Raw genomic sequence first — 18,920 nt, forward strand, 5'->3', positions numbered from 1 at the left:
ATTTAAAAAATAGCATAAATCCTACGAAAACGGCTCAAATGACGAGTAAAAACATTAATAAACAGAAAAAAATATATATATTTTTTTAGACATGTTAGTAGAAGTTAATTTTACATTAAAAAAAGCAAGTTTTTGTATAAAAACCTATTAAAAAAATTATTTATTAATTTATATATATTTAAAAAATAGCATAAATCCTACGAAAACGGCTCAAATGACGAGTAAAAACATTAATAAACAGGAAAATATTTTTTTTAATTTTTTTTAATATTTAAAAATATTTAAAGAGTTCCTGTTGCTTTTTCGACTGTATTTTCCCATCCACAGAGCACCTCTAACAAACTTGTTTTGAGCACAAGAAACGCTCCTAGATTTACGTTTTTTGACTACCTTTTAGTACTTTCAGGCTGAAATGTGAAATGTATTTGTGAAAAGAGAAAAACTCCACGAATGTGGCGTGAAAACTTTAATAAACAGAAAAATATATATATTTTTTTAGACATGTTAGTAGAAGTTAATTTTACATAAAAAAAGCAAGTTTTTGTATAAAAACCTATTAAAAAATTATTTATTAATTTAGATATATTTAAAAAATAGCATAAATCCTACGAAAACGGCTCAAATGACGAGTAAAAACATTAATAAACAGGAAAATATATATTTTTTTAGACATGTTAGTAGAAGTTAATTTTACATAAAAAAGCAAGTTTTTGTATAAAAACCTATTAAAAAAAATATTTATTAATTTATATATATTTAAAAAATAGCATAAATCCTACGAAAACAGCTCAAATGACGAGTAAAAACATTAATAAACAGGAAAATATATATTTTTTTTTTAGACATGTTAGTAGAAGTTAATTTTACATAAAAAAAGCAAGTTTTTGTATAAAAACCTATTAAAAAAAATATTTATTAGTTTATATATATTTAAAAAATAGCATAAATCCTACGAAAACGGCTCAAATGACGAGTAAAAACATTAATAAACAGAAAAATATATATATGTATTTTTTTAGACATGTTAGTAGAAGTTAATTTTACATAAAAAAAGCAAGTTTTTGTATAAAAACCTATTAAAAAAATTATTTATTAATTTATATATATTTAAAAAATAGCATAAATCCTACGAAAACGGCTCAAATGACGAGTAAAAACATTAATAAACAGGAAAATATATATTTTTTTAGACATGTTAGTAGAAGTTAATTTTACATAAAAAAAAGCAAGTTTTTGTATAAAAACCTATTAAAAAAATTATTTATTAATTTATATATATTTAAAAAATAGCATAAATCCTACGAAAACGGCTCAAATGACGAGTAAAAACATTAATAAACAGGAAAATATATATTTTTTTTTTAGACATGTTAGTAGAAGTTAATTTTACATAAAAAAAGCAAGTTTTTGTATAAAAACCTATTAAAAAAAATATTTATTAGTTTATATATATTTAAAAAATAGCATAAATCCTACGAAAACGGCTCAAATGACGAGTAAAAACATTAATAAACAGAAAAATATATATGTATTTTTTTAGACATGTTAGTAGAAGTTAATTTTACATAAAAAAAGCAAGTTTTTGTATAAAAACCTATTAAAAAAATTATTTATTAATTTATATATATTTAAAAAATAGCATAAATCCTACGAAAACGGCTCAAATGACGAGTAAAAACATTAATAAACAGGAAAATATTTTTTTTAATTTTTTTTAATATTTAAAAATATTTAAAGAGTTCCTGTTGCTTTTTCGACTGTATTTTCCCATCCACAGAGCACCTCTAACAAACTTGTTTTGAGCACAAGAAACGCTCCTAGATTTACGTTTTTTGACTACCTTTTAGTACTTTCAGGCTGAAATGTGAAATGTATTTGTGAAAAGAGAAAAACTCCACGAATGTGGCGTGAAAACTTTAATAAACAGAAAAATATATATATTTTTTTAGACATGTTAGTAGAAGTTAATTTTACATAAAAAAAGCAAGTTTTTGTATAAAAACCTATTAAAAAATTATTTATTAATTTAGATATATTTAAAAAATAGCATAAATCCTACGAAAACGGCTCAAATGACGAGTAAAAACATTAATAAACAGGAAAATATATATTTTTTTAGACATGTTAGTAGAAGTTAATTTTACATAAAAAAGCAAGTTTTTGTATAAAAACCTATTAAAAAAAATATTTATTAATTTATATATATTTAAAAAATAGCATAAATCCTACGAAAACAGCTCAAATGACGAGTAAAAACATTAATAAACAGGAAAATATATATTTTTTTTTTAGACATGTTAGTAGAAGTTAATTTTACATAAAAAAAGCAAGTTTTTGTATAAAAACCTATTAAAAAAAATATTTATTAGTTTATATATATTTAAAAAATAGCATAAATCCTACGAAAACGGCTCAAATGACGAGTAAAAACATTAATAAACAGAAAAATATATATATGTATTTTTTTAGACATGTTAGTAGAAGTTAATTTTACATAAAAAAAGCAAGTTTTTGTATAAAAACCTATTAAAAAAATTATTTATTAATTTATATATATTTAAAAAATAGCATAAATCCTACGAAAACGGCTCAAATGACGAGTAAAAACATTAATAAACAGGAAAATATATATTTTTTTAGACATGTTAGTAGAAGTTAATTTTACATAAAAAAAAGCAAGTTTTTGTATAAAAACCTATTAAAAAAATTATTTATTAATTTATATATATTTAAAAAATAGCATAAATCCTACGAAAACGGCTCAAATGACGAGTAAAAACATTAATAAACAGGAAAATATATATTTTTTTTTTAGACATGTTAGTAGAAGTTAATTTTACATAAAAAAAGCAAGTTTTTGTATAAAAACCTATTAAAAAAAATATTTATTAGTTTATATATATTTAAAAAATAGCATAAATCCTACGAAAACGGCTCAAATGACGAGTAAAAACATTAATAAACAGAAAAATATATATGTATTTTTTTAGACATGTTAGTAGAAGTTAATTTTACATAAAAAAAGCAAGTTTTTGTATAAAAACCTATTAAAAAAATTATTTATTAATTTATATATATTTAAAAAATAGCATAAATCCTACGAAAACGGCTCAAATGACGAGTAAAAACATTAATAAACAGGAAAATATATATTTTTTTAGACATGTTAGTAGAAGTTAATTTTACATAAAAAAAGCAAGTTTTTGTATAAAAACCTATTAAAAAAATTATTTATTAATTTATATATATTTAAAAAATAGCATAAATCCTACGAAAACGGCTCAAATGACGAGTAAAAACATTAATAAACAGGAAAATATATATTTTTTTAGACATGTTAGTAGAAGTTAATTTTACATAAAAAAGCAAGTTTTTGTATAAAAACCTATTAAAAAAAATATTTATTAGTTTATATATATTTAAAAAATAGCATAAATCCTACGAAAACGGCTCAAATGACGAGTAAAAACATTAATAAACAGAAAAATATATATGTATTTTTTTAGACATGTTAGTAGAAGTTAATTTTACATAAAAAAAGCAAGTTTTTGTATAAAAACCTATTAAAAAAATTATTTATTAATTTATATATATTTAAAAAATAGCATAAATCCTACGAAAACGGCTCAAATGACGAGTAAAAACATTAATAAACAGGAAAATATATATTTTTTTAGACATGTTAGTAGAAGTTAATTTTACATAAAAAAAAGCAAGTTTTTGTATAAAAACCTATTAAAAAAATTATTTATTAATTTATATATATTTAAAAAATAGCATAAATCCTACGAAAACGGCTCAAATGACGAGTAAAAACATTAATAAACAGGAAAATATATTTTTTTTTTAGACATGTTAGTAGAAGTTAATTTTACATAAAAAAACAAGTTTTTGTATAAAAACCTATTAAAAATTATTTATTAATTTATATATATTAAAAAATAGCATAAATCCTACGAAAACGGCTCAAATGACGAGTAAAAACATTAATAAACAGAAAAATATATATTTTTTTAGACATGTTAGTAGAAGTTAATTTTACATTAAAAAAAAGCAAGTTTTTGTATAAAAACCTATTAAAAAAATTATTTATTAATTTATATATATTTAAAAAATAGCATAAATCCTACGAAAACGGCTCAAATGACGAGTAAAAACATTAATAAACAGAAAAATATATATTTTTTTAGACATGCTAGTAGAAGTTAATTTTACATAAAAAAGGCAAGTTTTTGTATAAAAACCTATTAAAAAAATTATTTATTAATTTATATATATTTAAAAAATAGCATAAATCCTACGAAAACGGCTCAAATGACGAGTAAAAACATTAATAAACAGGAAAATATTTTTCTTAATTTTTGTAATATTCAAAAATATTTAAAGAGTTCCTGTTGCTTTTTCGACTGTATTTTCCCATCCACAGAGCACCTCTAACAAACTTGTTTTGAGCACAAGAAACGCTCCTAGATTTACGTTTTTTGACTACCTTTTAGTACTTTCAGGCTGAAATGTGAAATGTATTTGTGAAAAGAGAAAAACTCCACGAATGTGGCGTGAAAACTTTAATAAACAGAAAAATATATATATATTTTTTTTAGACATGTTAGTAGAAGTTAATTTTACATAAAAAAAGCAAGTTTTTGTATAAAAACCTATTTAAAAAATTATTTATTAATTTAGATATATTTAAAAAATAGCATAAATCCTACGAAAACGGCTCAAATGACGAGTAAAAACATTAATAAACAGGAAAATATATATTTTTTAGACATGTTAGTAGAAGTTAATTTTACATAAAAAAGCAAGTTTTTGTATAAAAACCTATTAAAAAAATTATTTATTAATTTATATATATTTAAAAAATAGCATAAATCCTACGAAAACGGCTCAAATGACGAGTAAAAACATTAATAAACAGGAAAATATATATATTTTTTTTTAGACATGTTAGTAGAAGTTAATTTTACATAAAAAAACAAGTTTTTGTATAAAAACCTATTAAAAATTATTTATTAATTTATATATATTAAAAAATAGCATAAATCCTACGAAAACGGCTCAAATGACGAGTAAAAACATTAATAAACAGAAAAATATATATTTTTTTAGACATGTTAGTAGAAGTTAATTTTACATTAAAAAAAAGCAAGTTTTTGTATAAAAACCTATTAAAAAAATTATTTATTAATTTATATATATTTAAAAAATAGCATAAATCCTACGAAAACGGCTCAAATGACGAGTAAAAACATTAATAAACAGGAAAATATATTTTTTTTTTAGACATGTTAGTAGAAGTTAATTTTACATAAAAAAAGCAAGTTTTTGTATAAAAACCTATTTAAAAAATTATTTATTAATTTATATATATTTAAAAAATAGCATAAATCCTACGAAAACGGCTCAAATGACGAGTAAAAACATTAATAAACAGAAAAATATATATTTTTTTAGACATGCTAGTAGAAGTTAATTTTACATAAAAAAGGCAAGTTTTTGTATAAAAACCTATTAAAAAAATATTTATTAATTTATATATATTTAAAAAATAGCATAAATCCTACGAAAACGGCTCAAATGACGAGTAAAAACATTAATAAACAGGAAAAAATATTTTTCTTAATTTTTTTAATATTCAAAAATATTTAAAGAGTTCCTGTTGCTTTTTCGACTGTATTTTCCCATCCACAGAGCACCTCTAACAAACTTGTTTTGAGTCCTAGATTTACGTTTTCTATTGTCTTTTTTTTATTTGGGCTAGTTTAATTAATGCTATTATTAATTTTATAGCTTCTTTTTGACTACCTTTTAGTACTTTCAGGCTGGAATGTGAAATGTATTTGTGAAAAACTAGAATTTTAGTGTAGTATCATGTTTTTTTTTTACACCAGTCGTTAATATGTTACCATAGACATATTACTTTTTTTTTATTGATCCGCTGAGACTTTGTATCCATATGCAGTCTGCATTGTTTGTCATGCTTTGTACATTAAACTTGGCATAGACTTAAACTCGCCGCAGGTTTGCATTGAACTCAGAGAATTCAGAGCAAAAGCTAATAACAGAGAAGAGGACTCACCGTAACTCTCTTCTTCTTCTTCTTCTTTCTCGTTTTTATTGGCGGCTCGCTTCTTAGATAGAGCATTACCGCCATCTACTGTGAGCAATGAATCAGACACGTGTAATTTCCCTCAACCCAGACTATTCAGACTAATAATAATAATACTATTAGGGGAGAGCGGGGCACAACCTAACACTTTTTGAATTTCGCGGTTTATGTAAATCCACTTGGGGTTCAGAGTGCAATTTTTATCCACATTATTTCCACACTTGTCTAGTACAAATATATCGCTTTGTTTCATATTTACAGCGTATACGTTTTTCGTTATTTACCTCAAAAGAAAGGAAGTGAGATGTGACAACATGCCCCGTAGGCAGTGTTGCCAGATCGGGTTGACGATTTCCAGCCCAAAAGCTCACCAAAACCCGCCCACTTCAACAAAAACCAGCCCAAATTTTTAACAGCCAAAATAATGCGAATTTTATTGCCATGTCAAGGTTGATAAGGACCATTTTTATCTCTTTGAAAAAAAGAATAATGACAAAATAAAATAAAGATAAATCAATTTCACAAGGAACATGGGTCAAAACGGTCTGAAAATATGCGTAAAATGTCCAAAGATCTTTTCAAAGTGGAAATTAACCGATGACTTTAACCCTTGGAAAAACACATGCATCATTTTCAATGTCCACACTAAAAATATGCTAATCACACCCACGTTTTCTTATTTCAGTTACAATTATATTTAGAAGTCTTCTATTCATCTCTCACCACATGTAATCCACTTTAGACTTTTTATCGTGTAACTTATATTTAGGCCACTTTGCCATCGCAATTACTTCAAATGAATAAATGAATAAGCTGCATATTCAAAATCTTGCCCGTTATAGCGCCAAAAAAAAAAACGTCACTCACAAGTCATCACGTCTCACTAACGTAAAAGACGTAAATTGATTGACAGGTCTCTGTTACACTAAACCAGTAAGGGTTGCGTTAAGCAAAAATGAGTTGATGACTGCAATACGCATTATATTACTGTGATGCTTTGAGCTCGAAGGTATTAAAATAACAATGACTAATGATAAAAGCGAAGCTTTTTATTTTTTTAAAGCAGCCCAAATTTTGTCTACCCGCCCAATGCGTTATTCTCCGGTCCAAGCCGATCAAAAGAAGCCCAATTGGGCGGAAACCCGCCCAATCTGGCAACACTGTCCGTAGGTGGGGTACGTTGTAACATCTGAGGGGCACGTTGTAACACGACCATATGACAGCTTAAAATGTTATCTGATCGAATGAAAAAAATATACACAACAAACTAAAATATTTTGTCAGTAAAATACATGTTAACTTTTTCAATTTTTTATTTATTTATTTTTTTTTATATAAATAAAAATGGTCTAATTTTGGAGTTTGACAATGAACATTTTTTTTTTTTTTTTTTTTTTTGTTATTTGAAGGCTTTTTTTTATTTTTTATTAATGCTTGAACAGATAATACAAAAAGAACAAAGCCAAGGGATCACATACAAATCCATAAAATAATGACCAATAATTTAAATTAAAATGATGACAAACACAAACATATACACATTAAAAGTAAATAAACATTGATACAAAGAAAAAAGAAAAGAAAAAAAAAACACCCGAATTTACATGAAATTACAATGATGTTACAAAGAAATTGAAACAAACACATATAAGGAAAGCTTCTACAAATTCAGGTTTTCTTTAAATAACTCAGTATAATAATTCAGGAATCTTGTATTTTTTTTATTTTTTATCAGGTGAAGAGATTTTAGAAGTGATTTTATTTCAATTTTAAAAAGGGGATAAGAAGGGGAACTATTTGAAAATTTTTGTTTGTGAATGAAAAACTGCATATTCAAAATCTTGCCCGTTATAGCGCCAAAAAAACGTCACTCACAAGTCATCACGTCTCACTAACGTAAAAGACGTAAATTGATTGACAGGTCTCTGTTACACTAAACCAGTAAGGGTTGCGTTAAGCAAAAATGAGTTGATGACTGCAATACGCATTATATTACTGTGATGCTTTGAGCTCGAAGGTATTAAAATAACAATGACTAATGATAAAAGCGAAGCTTTTTATTTTTTTAAAGCATCCCAAATTTTGTCTACCCGCCCAATGCGTTATTCTCAGGTCCGAGCCGATCAAAAGAAGCCCAATTGGGCGGAAACCCGCCCAATCTGGCAACACTGTCCGTAGGTGGGGTACATTGTAACATCTGAGCGGCACGTTGTAACACGACCATATGACAGCTTAAAATGTTATCTGATCGAATGAAAAAAATATACACAACAAACTAAAATATTTTGTCAGTAAAATACATGTTAACTTTTTCAATTTTTTATTTATTTATTTATTTTTTTTATAAAAATGGTCTAATTTTGGAGTTTGACAATGAACATTTTTTTTTTTTTTTTTTTTTTTGTTATTTGAAGGCTTTTTTTTATTTTTTATTAATGCTTGAACAGATAATACAAAAAGAACAAAGCCAAGGGATCACATACAAATCCATAAAATAATGACCAATAATTTAAATTAAAATGATGACAAACACAAACATATACACATTAAAAGTAAATAAACATTGATACAAAGAAAAAAGAAAAGAAAAAAAAAAACACCCGAATTTACATGAAATTACAATGATGTTACAAAGAAATTGAAACAAACACATATAAGGAAAGCTTCTACAAATTCAGGTTTTCTTTAAATAACTCAGTATAATAATTCAGGAATCTTGTATTTTTTTTTTTATTTTTTATCAGGTGAAGAGATTTTAGAAGTGATTTTATTTCAATTTTAAAAAGGGGATAAGAAGGGGAACTATTTGAAAATTTTTGTTTGTGAATGAAAAACTGCGTATTCAAAATCTTGCCCGTTATAGCGCCAAAAAAAAACGTCACTCACAAGTCATCACGTCTCACTAACGTAAAAGACGTAAATTGATTGACAGGTCTCTGTTAAACTAAACCAGTAAGGGTTGCGTTAAGCAAAAATGAGTTGATGACTGCGCTACGCATTATATTACTGTGATACTTTGAGCTCGAAGGTATTAAAATAACAATGACTAATGATAAAAGCGAAGAAAAAAGCGGCTGATTGGGCGGCTTATATATAACCCGCCCAATGCGTTATTCTCCGGTCCGAGCCGATCAAAAGAAGCCCAATTGGGCGGAAACCCGCCCAATCTGGCAACACTGTCCGTATGTGGGGCACGTTGTAACACGACCATAATATGACAGCTTAAAATGTTATCTGATCGAATGAAAAAAATATACACAACAAACTAAAATATTTTGTCAGTAAAATACATGTGTTAACTTTTTCAAATGAAGTAATGACGTTTTTTTAAAAAAATAAAAATGGTCTAATTTTGGAGTTTGACAATGAACATTTTTTTTTTTTTTTTTTTTTTTGCACAAAAAAAAAAAAACAACAACACCAAGGACATACTGATGCATATTAAGTGCCGGAGAAGGCAAAAAGCCAGTATGGCTTATCTAAAGCCTCCACCAAAGAAAGATAAAACTTAGCCAAAGAATGCAAAACACAATATAATACAACTCATACAACAAACAAAAAATATGTCACGATAATACTAGTGATAAAACAACAAGCATTCCACAGTTAAATGAAAATACTCTGAACAATATAGAATCAACTATTTGCACAAGCTAGTTCATCAGCAAACCTCTTAAAACTCTTTTAAAGCTCTCTATTGAGGTGCATTGTCTCGCCGCATGAGAAATTTATTCCATATCCGTGTACCTTTAAATCTTATTGAAAATTGGCCTCTACATGTGGTGAAATTTGGAGGATGGAGATCCATTACCTGCCTAGTATTATGGGCATGGACAGCTGAGTTGGCTTTAAAGTATGACATGAAATGACCCTTCCGATAAAAATAATTTGTACATGAAAACACATATTTGGAAGATGTTAATGTCAAAAATTGATCAAATCTGCAATTTCTTAAATAGCGAAGCGGAAGATGTGTGTGAATCTGAACGAGCCGCTATCCTGACAAACCGCTTCTGGAGAGTTAGAGTTCTACGTAGCTTTGTTGGAAATGTGCTCCCCCACACCACGTTAGAATATGACAAATACGGATAAATTAAGCTATAATATAGGGTACGGAGACATTTAGTAGTAACAAGATGGCTAATCTTCCTTATTATACCAATTGATTTATTAATTTTGCCACGAACAAAGCCTATGTGTCCTCTCCAACTCAAACCTTCATCAATAATAACTCCTAAAAATGTTGCTGTTGTTAACTGAAGCATCTCAGTAGGCCCAATTTTAATTCGCGCTAGTTCTTTATTGTATGTTTTTTTTTGGGATAACTTCATACTCATTTAATTCCATCTCACGCGCTACTTCCATGATGATCCAACCAAAGCTATTAAGCTTTTTCCCATGCTCCCAACTTGCCTCAAGCAATCTTTTTATTGGATGATTGTCTTTTTGTCCTATTAAATAAGTCAATAACAGTTGCATCCTTCTTAGATGAACTGGCAACGCCCCCATTTCAACCTGCAATACTGGAACTGGAGAGGAAGGAAAAGCCCAGCGACAGATTCTCAAAGCTTGTGAATGAATCTTTTCCAGTCTTCCTAATTGTGTCTTAGATGCTGAACCAAAGGCAATGAACTAAACCATATAAACTAGAAACAGAGGGGGAAAACACTGGGAAAACAGAACAAGACAGGACAAAAATACTGACAACCTCTCAGCCACAGAGCTCCATCATCTGAGGACAGTGACTTATTAATATTTCTCTCTATGGTAGCAAATACATCATTAATCATAATTATAAACTAGATAAAAAGTTTGTTAGCAAACTTTAAGTTGGCTTGAGAAAGCCTAGCCAGTAAGTTTTAAGTAGTTTTAAAAGCTTTTAGTTTAAATAAATTTTAAAGGTTTTCAGTTTGAAATAGTTTTAGTTTGATTAATAAAGTTTGAAGATAGATAGGCTAGATAGATATAAATAGTTTGAAAATAGATTTATAGATATAAATAGTTAGAAGATATAAATAGTTTGAATGTGAATAGATGCTAAGGTGTTGCTATGCGGTTGCTAAGGTACCCAGGGTGGTTGCTAAGGTGTTGCTATGCGGTTGCTAGCATTATTTAAGCAAGACTAGCAAGTTGTTAACATGATTTTTAGCATGACTAGCAAGTCGCTAGCATGATTTTAGCACCACTAGCAAGTCGCTAGCATGATTTTAGCACGACTAGCAAGTCGCTAGCATGATTTTAGCACGACTAGCAAGTCGCTAGCATGATTTTAGCATAATTTTAGCATGACTAGCAAGTCGCTAGCATGATTTTACCATGATTAACAAGTCGCTAGCATGATTTTAGCATGACTAGCAAGTCGCTAGCATGATTTTAGCATGACTACCAATTCGCTAGCATGATTTTAGCATGACTAGCAAGTCGCTAGCATGATTTTAGCATGACTAGCAAGTCGCTAGCATGATTTTAGCATGACTAGCAAGTCGCTAGCATGATTTTAACATTATTTTAGCACAACTAGCAAGTCGCTAGCATTATTCTAGCATGACTAGCAAGTCGCTAGCATGATTTTAGCACGACTAGCAAGTCGCTAGCATGATTTTAGCATGACTAGCAAAGTCGCTAGCATGATTCTAGCATGACTAGCAAGTTGTTAGCATGATATTAGCATGACTAGCAAGTCACTAGCATGATTTTAACAAGACTAGCAAGTCGCTAGCATTATTTAAGCAAGACTAGCAAGTCGCTAACATGATTTTTAGCATGACTAGCAAGTCGCTAGCATGATTTTACTGCAGAGGAAGAAAAAGCCCCGCGACAGATTCTCAAAACTTGTGAATGAATCTTTTCCAGTCTTCCTAATTGTGTCTTAGATGCTGAACCAAAGGCAATGAACTAAACCATATAAACTAGAAACAGAGGGGGAAAACACTGGGAAAACAGAACAGGACAAAATACTGACAACCTCTCAGCCACAGAGCTCCATCATCTGCGGACAGTGACTTATTAATATGTCTCTCTATAGTAGCAAATGCATCATTAATCATAATTATAAATAACAAAGGGCGGATGACACTACCCTGTGGTGTTCCGTTATCAATAATTCCTTTCCTTGATATATATTTCCCCAACCTTTACTCTAATATGTGACCATGGACCACAAAACCAGTCATAAGGTTAAATTTTACTAAACTGAGATGTATACAATATATGAAAGCTCAATAAATAAGCTTTCTATTGATGTATGGTTTGTTAGGATAGGACAATATTTGGTCGAGATACATCTGTTTGAAAATCTGGAATCTGAGGATGCAAAAAAATCGAAATACTGAGAAAATCACCTTTAAAGTTGTCCAAATTAGGTTCTTAACAATGCATATTACTAATCAAAAATTACATTTTGATATGTTTATAGTAGGAATTTTACAAAAAAATCTTCATGGGACATGATCTTTACTTAATTTCCTAATGATTTTTGGCATAAAAGAAAAATCAATAATTTTGACCCATGCAATGTATTTTTGGCTATTGCTACAAATATACCCCAGCGACTTAAGACTGGTTTTGTGGTCCAGGGTCACATATTTCCTTCTATTAGAAACTCTTTAATCCAATTATATAACCTACCACCTAATTTAATCAACAAACCTTCTTTCCATAACATATCATAAGCTTTCTCAACATCAGAGAAAACTGCTACAACTGTTTCTTTATTAATCAAGGCTTTCCTAATATCTGATTCCAAGTTAACGATTGAATCCATTGTTCCTCTTTCACGTCGAAATCCACTTTGATATGGAGAGAAAAAAATATTTTTCTCCATATTATACCTTAGTCGATCTGTAATCATTTTTAGTTTTAGTTTGTTCTTGTTATTTTTTTGGTTTTGTTTGTGTATATGGTATTAGTCACCAAATGCAACAAAATACATCTTTGCCAGAGCATTTAATCAGTAATTTTATAGATTAAAATATCAGATGTTCAGTATCAATTCAAAACATTTTGGTTAATGTGCAATCATTTAAAAGAAGCGTTTCTTGGATTCTTCCTCTAAGTAACTAAAGATGCATGCAGTGTCCATGTCTCCAAAATAATTTGCAACTACTTGTGTCCCTGGGTAAATCAAACAAATAACTTCATACGTAACTTCTTTAACTTTATTGGTGAGTAAGAAAGGCACAACACAAAGGCAAGTCTTCAGTCGGTAAATCCAGACATGAAGGGCAGAAAAAACACACAAGTGCATAACCTTGAGATCGGACAATAAACACTCAACTGAAACCAACTTAGATATTAATATTACAATTGTAAAATTAAAAATCAAAATATAAGATAATGTATTAATAAAAATGGTAACATTTGATCAATAATTACTCAAAGCAAATCCAAAGATGAGCTGGATCTCTCTCTCCTACTGACTTACAAGTGGAGAAGGGTATATGTGTAATAGTGATATAATTAAGTTGGCTTGGGAAAGCCAACTTACTGAAATCCTATTTAAACTTCTTCTATCTATCTATCTATCTATCTATCTATCTATCTATCTATCTATCTATCTATCTATCTATCTATCTATCTATCTATCTATCTATCTTCAAACCTTATCTACATATCTATCTATCTGCTAAAATCATGCTAGCGACTTGCTAGTAATGCTAAAATCATGCTAGCGACTTGCTAGTCATGCTAAAATCATGCTAGCGACTTGCTAGTCATGCTAAATAATGCTAAAATCATGCTAGCGACTTGCTAGTAATGTTAAAATCATGCTAGCGACTTGCTAGTCATTGCTAAATAATGCTAAAATCATGCTAGCGACTTGCTAGTCATGCTAAATTCATGCTAGCGACTTGCTAGTCATGTTAAATAATGCTAAAATCATGCTAGCGACTTGCTAGTCATGGTAAAATAATGCTAAAATCATGCTAGCGACTTGCTAGTCATGCTAAAATCATGCTAGCGACTTGCTAGTCGTGCTAAAATCATGTTAGCGACTTGGTAGTCGTGCTAAAAATCATGCTAGCGATTTGCTAGTCATACTACAATCATGCTAACGACTTGCTAGTCTTGCTAAAATCATGCTAGGGATTTGCTAGTCATGCTAGAATAATGCTAGCAACTTGCTAGTCATGCTAAAATAAAGATAGCGACTTGCTAGTCATGCTATAATAATGCTAAAATAATGCTAGCGACTTGCTAGTCGTGCTAAAATCATGCTAGCGACTTGCTAGTAATGCTAAAAATCATACTAGCGACTTGCTAGTCATGTTATAATCATGTTAGCGACTTGGTAGTCGTGCTAAAAATCATGCTAGCGATTTGCTAGTCATACTACAATCATGCTAACGACTTGCTAGTCTTGCTAAAATCATGCTAGGGATTTGCTAGTCATGCTAGAATAATGCTAGCAACTTGCTAGTCATGCTAAAATAAAGATAGCGACTTGCTAGTCATGCTATAATAATGCTAAAATAATGCTAGCGACTTGCTAGTCGTGCTAAAATCATGCTAGCGACTTGCTAGTAATGCTAAAAATCATACTAGCGACTTGCTAGTCATGTTATAATCATGCTAGCGACTTGCTAGTAATGCTAAAATCATGCTAGCGACTTGCTAGTAATGCTAAAAATCATACTAGCGACTTGCTAGTCATGTTATAATCATGTTAGCGACTTGCTAGTCATTCTAAAATCATGCTAGCAAATTGCTAGTCATGCTAAAATCATGCTAGCGACTTGCTAGTCTTGTTAAAATCATGCTAGCGACTTGCTAGTCATGCTATAATCATGCTTGTGACTTGCTAGTCCTGCTAGAATCATGCTAACGACTTGCTAGTCATGTTATAATCATGCTAGGGACTTGCTAGTCATGCTAAAATCATGTTAGCGACTTGCTAATCATGGTAAATCATGCTAGCGACTTGCTAGTCATGCTAAAATCATGCTAGCGACTTGCTAGTCTTACTAAAATCATGCTAGCAACTAGCTAATCATGCTACCACCCTGGGTACCCTAGTAACCTCATATCTATCTATTCACATTCAAACTATATCTTCTAACTATTTATATCTATAAATCTTTCTATTTTCAAACTATTTATATCTATCTAGCCTATCTATCTTCAAACTTTATCAATCAAACTAAAACTATTTCAAACTGAAAACCTTTAAACTTTCTTTAAACTAAAAGCTTTTAAAACTACTTAAAACTTACTGGCTAGGCTTTCTCAAGCCAACTTAAAGTTTGCTAACAAACTTTTTATCTAGTTTAAAACATGAAGCACAATGATAAACAGGAATAAAACAAACAAAAAACATTGTTCTTTGGGGAGGAACTCCATCTTTGAGTTGATCTGATCTGAGTTGAATCTGAAGATGAAGATGAACTTTATTCACTGTGAAAACTTTAGATCATGTTTCTTTCTCATGGCTCTTGTAATGACAGATTGCTCCAGATTGTATTCTATTGTTTGATGCATTATTGTGTCACATTTGGTGAGGACGCAGCATCAGATCTGAAAGTGCTGGATCTGAAGATGATCTATTTACTGTGATTGTTATTTGTATGTTTGTGTAGAGAAGATGAACGATTGAAACACATCCCACATTCAGTGCAGTGATACGGTTTCTCTCCAGTGTGAACTCTCATGTGTGATGTAAGGTGTCCTTTTTTTGTAAAACTCTTCCCGCATTGATCACATGCGTACGGTTTCTCTCCAGTGTGGATCCTTTTATGTTCTTTCAGACCTGTTGACTGCCTGAATCTCTTGTCGCAGTGTGAACACTTGTAAGGTTTCTCTCCAGTGTGGATCCTTTCATGTGCTTTCAGAATTCCAGCTGTAGTAAAAGTCTTCTCACACTCAAAGCACATGTACTCTTTCACACCAGTATGTCTTTTCTGATGTCTTTCTAAATATTGTAAACATGAAAAGCTCTTTCCACACAAATGACACACATGTGGTTTCTCCTTTGAATGAACTCCCAGGTGATTCTTCAGGTATGAAGCACACATAAATGTTTTCCCGCATTGATCACATGTGTACATTTTCTCTCTAGTGTGGATCTTCATGTGTTTCTTAAGATGTGATGATTGTGAGAAACTCTTCCCGCACTGATCACAACTGAACGGTTTCCCTCCAGTGTGGATGTTCATGTGACCCTTAAGGGTTGCTGATTGTGAGAAACTCTTCCCGCATTGATCACAAGAGAACGGTTTTTCTCCAGTGTGAACTCTCATGTGAACATCAAGTTGACATTTGTATCTGAAACTATTTCCACACTGAGTGCAGGTGAAAGATTTCTTGTCTCTTCTTTTCTTTAAATCTTTCTGTTCGGGTTTTTCTCCACTGCTGACATGATCTTTCTCCTCAACTTTACTCAGTTCTTCTTTCACCTCATTGTCTTCAATCAACTCTGAAACAAAAGTTAATACAGTAAATTTGTCAAAAAAAAAAAGAAAGGACGCAAAGTGAGAGGACATAAAAATTAACTCTGATATAACAACGGAAAGCAGAGAATTGCATTAGAAAATTCTGAACATTTTGATGCAGTTTTACAAATTCCTGAAGTTCCTGAAACGTTTACATTGATCTTACATTTTTAAAGCATTATAGGCACAAATCACATGTTTCTATAGGGAGAGCTATTAAATGAGTTTGATCAACAACATGACAGATCTGAGGATCCTCAAATACTGTATTGTGTGTGTTGCATCAAGAGAGCGACCATACATTTATCTCATTTTTATTCATTTACAATTATTTATGTATATAATCATTTATAATCATTAGTCGTTTAATGATTATATAATTTGCTGCTCGACTGTTTTATCATTTACCATTTATGTTTATTTGTATTATGTCATGTTTTTATATTTCTTATTATTTTCCTTGCTTATGTTTTTTCATTGTTTAATCTTATGATTGTGAGGTTTCATTAACGGTTTTGTCTGTGAATAAGAGCAATACTAAACACCACAGACAATGTCAATGTTGCCAATTTAGTGACTTCCTCACCCCTTTTGAGGCTTTATTCAAAAGCCTAGCAACAAAATCAGTTCCCCTTCAGTCGTTTCACTACGACGTTACATATGGGAACTCTCCTGAGAGACCAATCATCTCCGAGCCTTATTCAAAAGGCTGATGAAAATTGGCGAGTGGTATTTGCATGCCAGGCCACTCCCCCGTACATACGGGTATATAAGATGGTGGCATGCAGCCACTCATTCAGATTTTCGCTTCGGAGCCTCATGAGCCAAGCCTGTCTACAAACAGACGAATATAGAAAAGAGTTCCTGATTGAGAGTTCACACTACCTCTGCTGGCGAGATCCTGCGGGCTGCCATTCTCACAGCAACAAGAAAGCCTTTGCATTACCAGCGAACAGCTGCCCAGCAGTTCTCGGCAGTTCAGAAGCAGACGGAGTCGATTAAACACATCTTGCCCCACCGCAAAGCTACCATCTACCATCCCGCCTCTGTGGCCTCCAGAAAACCAGCTCTGTCCCCTGCCGAGGCTCACGATGCCAGAATGGTAGCTTGTTGTCTCAGGGACCGGCCAGAAACACAAGAGCTGCGGAGCGTCCCTGACACGGGCAACCCAGAGGTGGAGGAGATTGCTCTTTGGGGGCCGACAACACCCACGTCCCCAATCCGGTAGAGGCCCGGGAGCTGCTGTGTACTCAAATGCCGCCGTCGACCTACGGGTCAGCGGTACCCACAATTTTACAGAAAGAGCCAAATTCCTCACCTCTGGGGTCTCGGCCCCGAGCTCCCTTCTCGAGCAACGCCCTAAAAGTTCCTCAGAATTGGACTCGGAGCCTGATACCACCAGCGCGGGAAACAGGGAAGAAGGTAAGTGGTGCCCAGTGTAGTCAGACTTTTTTCAAGGACGTTTATCCTTCTGGGACCAGTCCCCTTCCCCTTCCCCCTCAAGCCTAGCTTCAGCTTCCCAGCCCCTCGCAGTGGTTGATTCGGACGGTAGGTCTGGGCTATGCGATTCAGTTCGCCAGGCGTCCGCCCAGGTACAGAGGCATTCTATACACTACTGTCCACTCGGACACACATGCCGCTTTCCTGCGTGCGGAGGTTGCAGTCCTAATGGCGAAGGATGCAATCGAGCCTGTCCCTCCAGCCGAGATGAAGTCAGGGTTCTACAGTCCCTACTTCATCGTGCCCAAAAACAGTTGTGGGCTAAGACCCATCCTGGATCTTCGAGCCCTGAATCGCTCCCTTCTCAGGCTGCCATTCAAGAAGCTCACAACTGAAGCGCATGCTAACATGCATTTGTCGCCAGGATTGGTTTGCAGCCATCAACCTCGATCTCGATCCTACCTCGACACAGACCCTTCCTATGGTTTGCTTTCTAGGGTCGAGCGTATCAATACAAAGTGCTACCATTTGGCCTGTCCCTCTCTCCCTGTGTCTTCACGAAAGTCACGGAGGCTGCCCTCTCCCCCGTCTGGCGGAAGGGCATTCGCACCCTCAACTATCTCGACGACTGGCTTCTCATGGCTCGCGAGATTTGTTGTTGTATTTGTCAGACGTGGGTGAAATCGCTATGCACATTCCAGGAGAACTCAACCATGCAGCCGACCAGCTCTCACGGCAGTCCACCCATCCTAGAGAATGGCGACTCCACCCCCAGGTAATCCAACTGATTTGGAGCCATTTCGGCGAGGCCCAGATGTTTGCCTCCTCCGAATCCTCCCACTGCCAGCTGTTTTACTCCCTCAACGAGGCTCCCCTCAGCAGGAATGCAATCGCACACAGCTGGCCTCCGGGGCCCAAGTAAACCTTTCCCCCAGTGAGCC

General features: G+C 32.0%; 1 protein-coding gene across 1 annotated transcript in view; it reads right to left on the bottom strand.

Moving 5' to 3' along the window:
* Positions 1-18,583, bottom strand: part of LOC141342995 (uncharacterized) — a 73,986-nt gene extending 55,403 nt beyond the window's left edge. Inside the window, exons 1-3 of the mRNA XM_073847590.1 lie at positions 18,505-18,583; positions 17,425-17,928; positions 15,754-16,523 (exon numbers count right to left, since the gene is read on the bottom strand). Coding sequence (XP_073703691.1) covers positions 15,754-16,523; positions 17,425-17,928; positions 18,505-18,583 — 1,353 coding nt within the window. The remainder of the gene's footprint in view (positions 1-15,753; positions 16,524-17,424; positions 17,929-18,504) is intronic.
* Between the last annotated feature and the right edge of the window lie 337 nt (positions 18,584-18,920).

The sequence above is a fragment of the Garra rufa genome, chromosome 1, assembly GCF_049309525.1.
Source record: "Garra rufa chromosome 1, GarRuf1.0, whole genome shotgun sequence".
Taxonomy (NCBI): domain Eukaryota; kingdom Metazoa; phylum Chordata; class Actinopteri; order Cypriniformes; family Cyprinidae; genus Garra; species Garra rufa.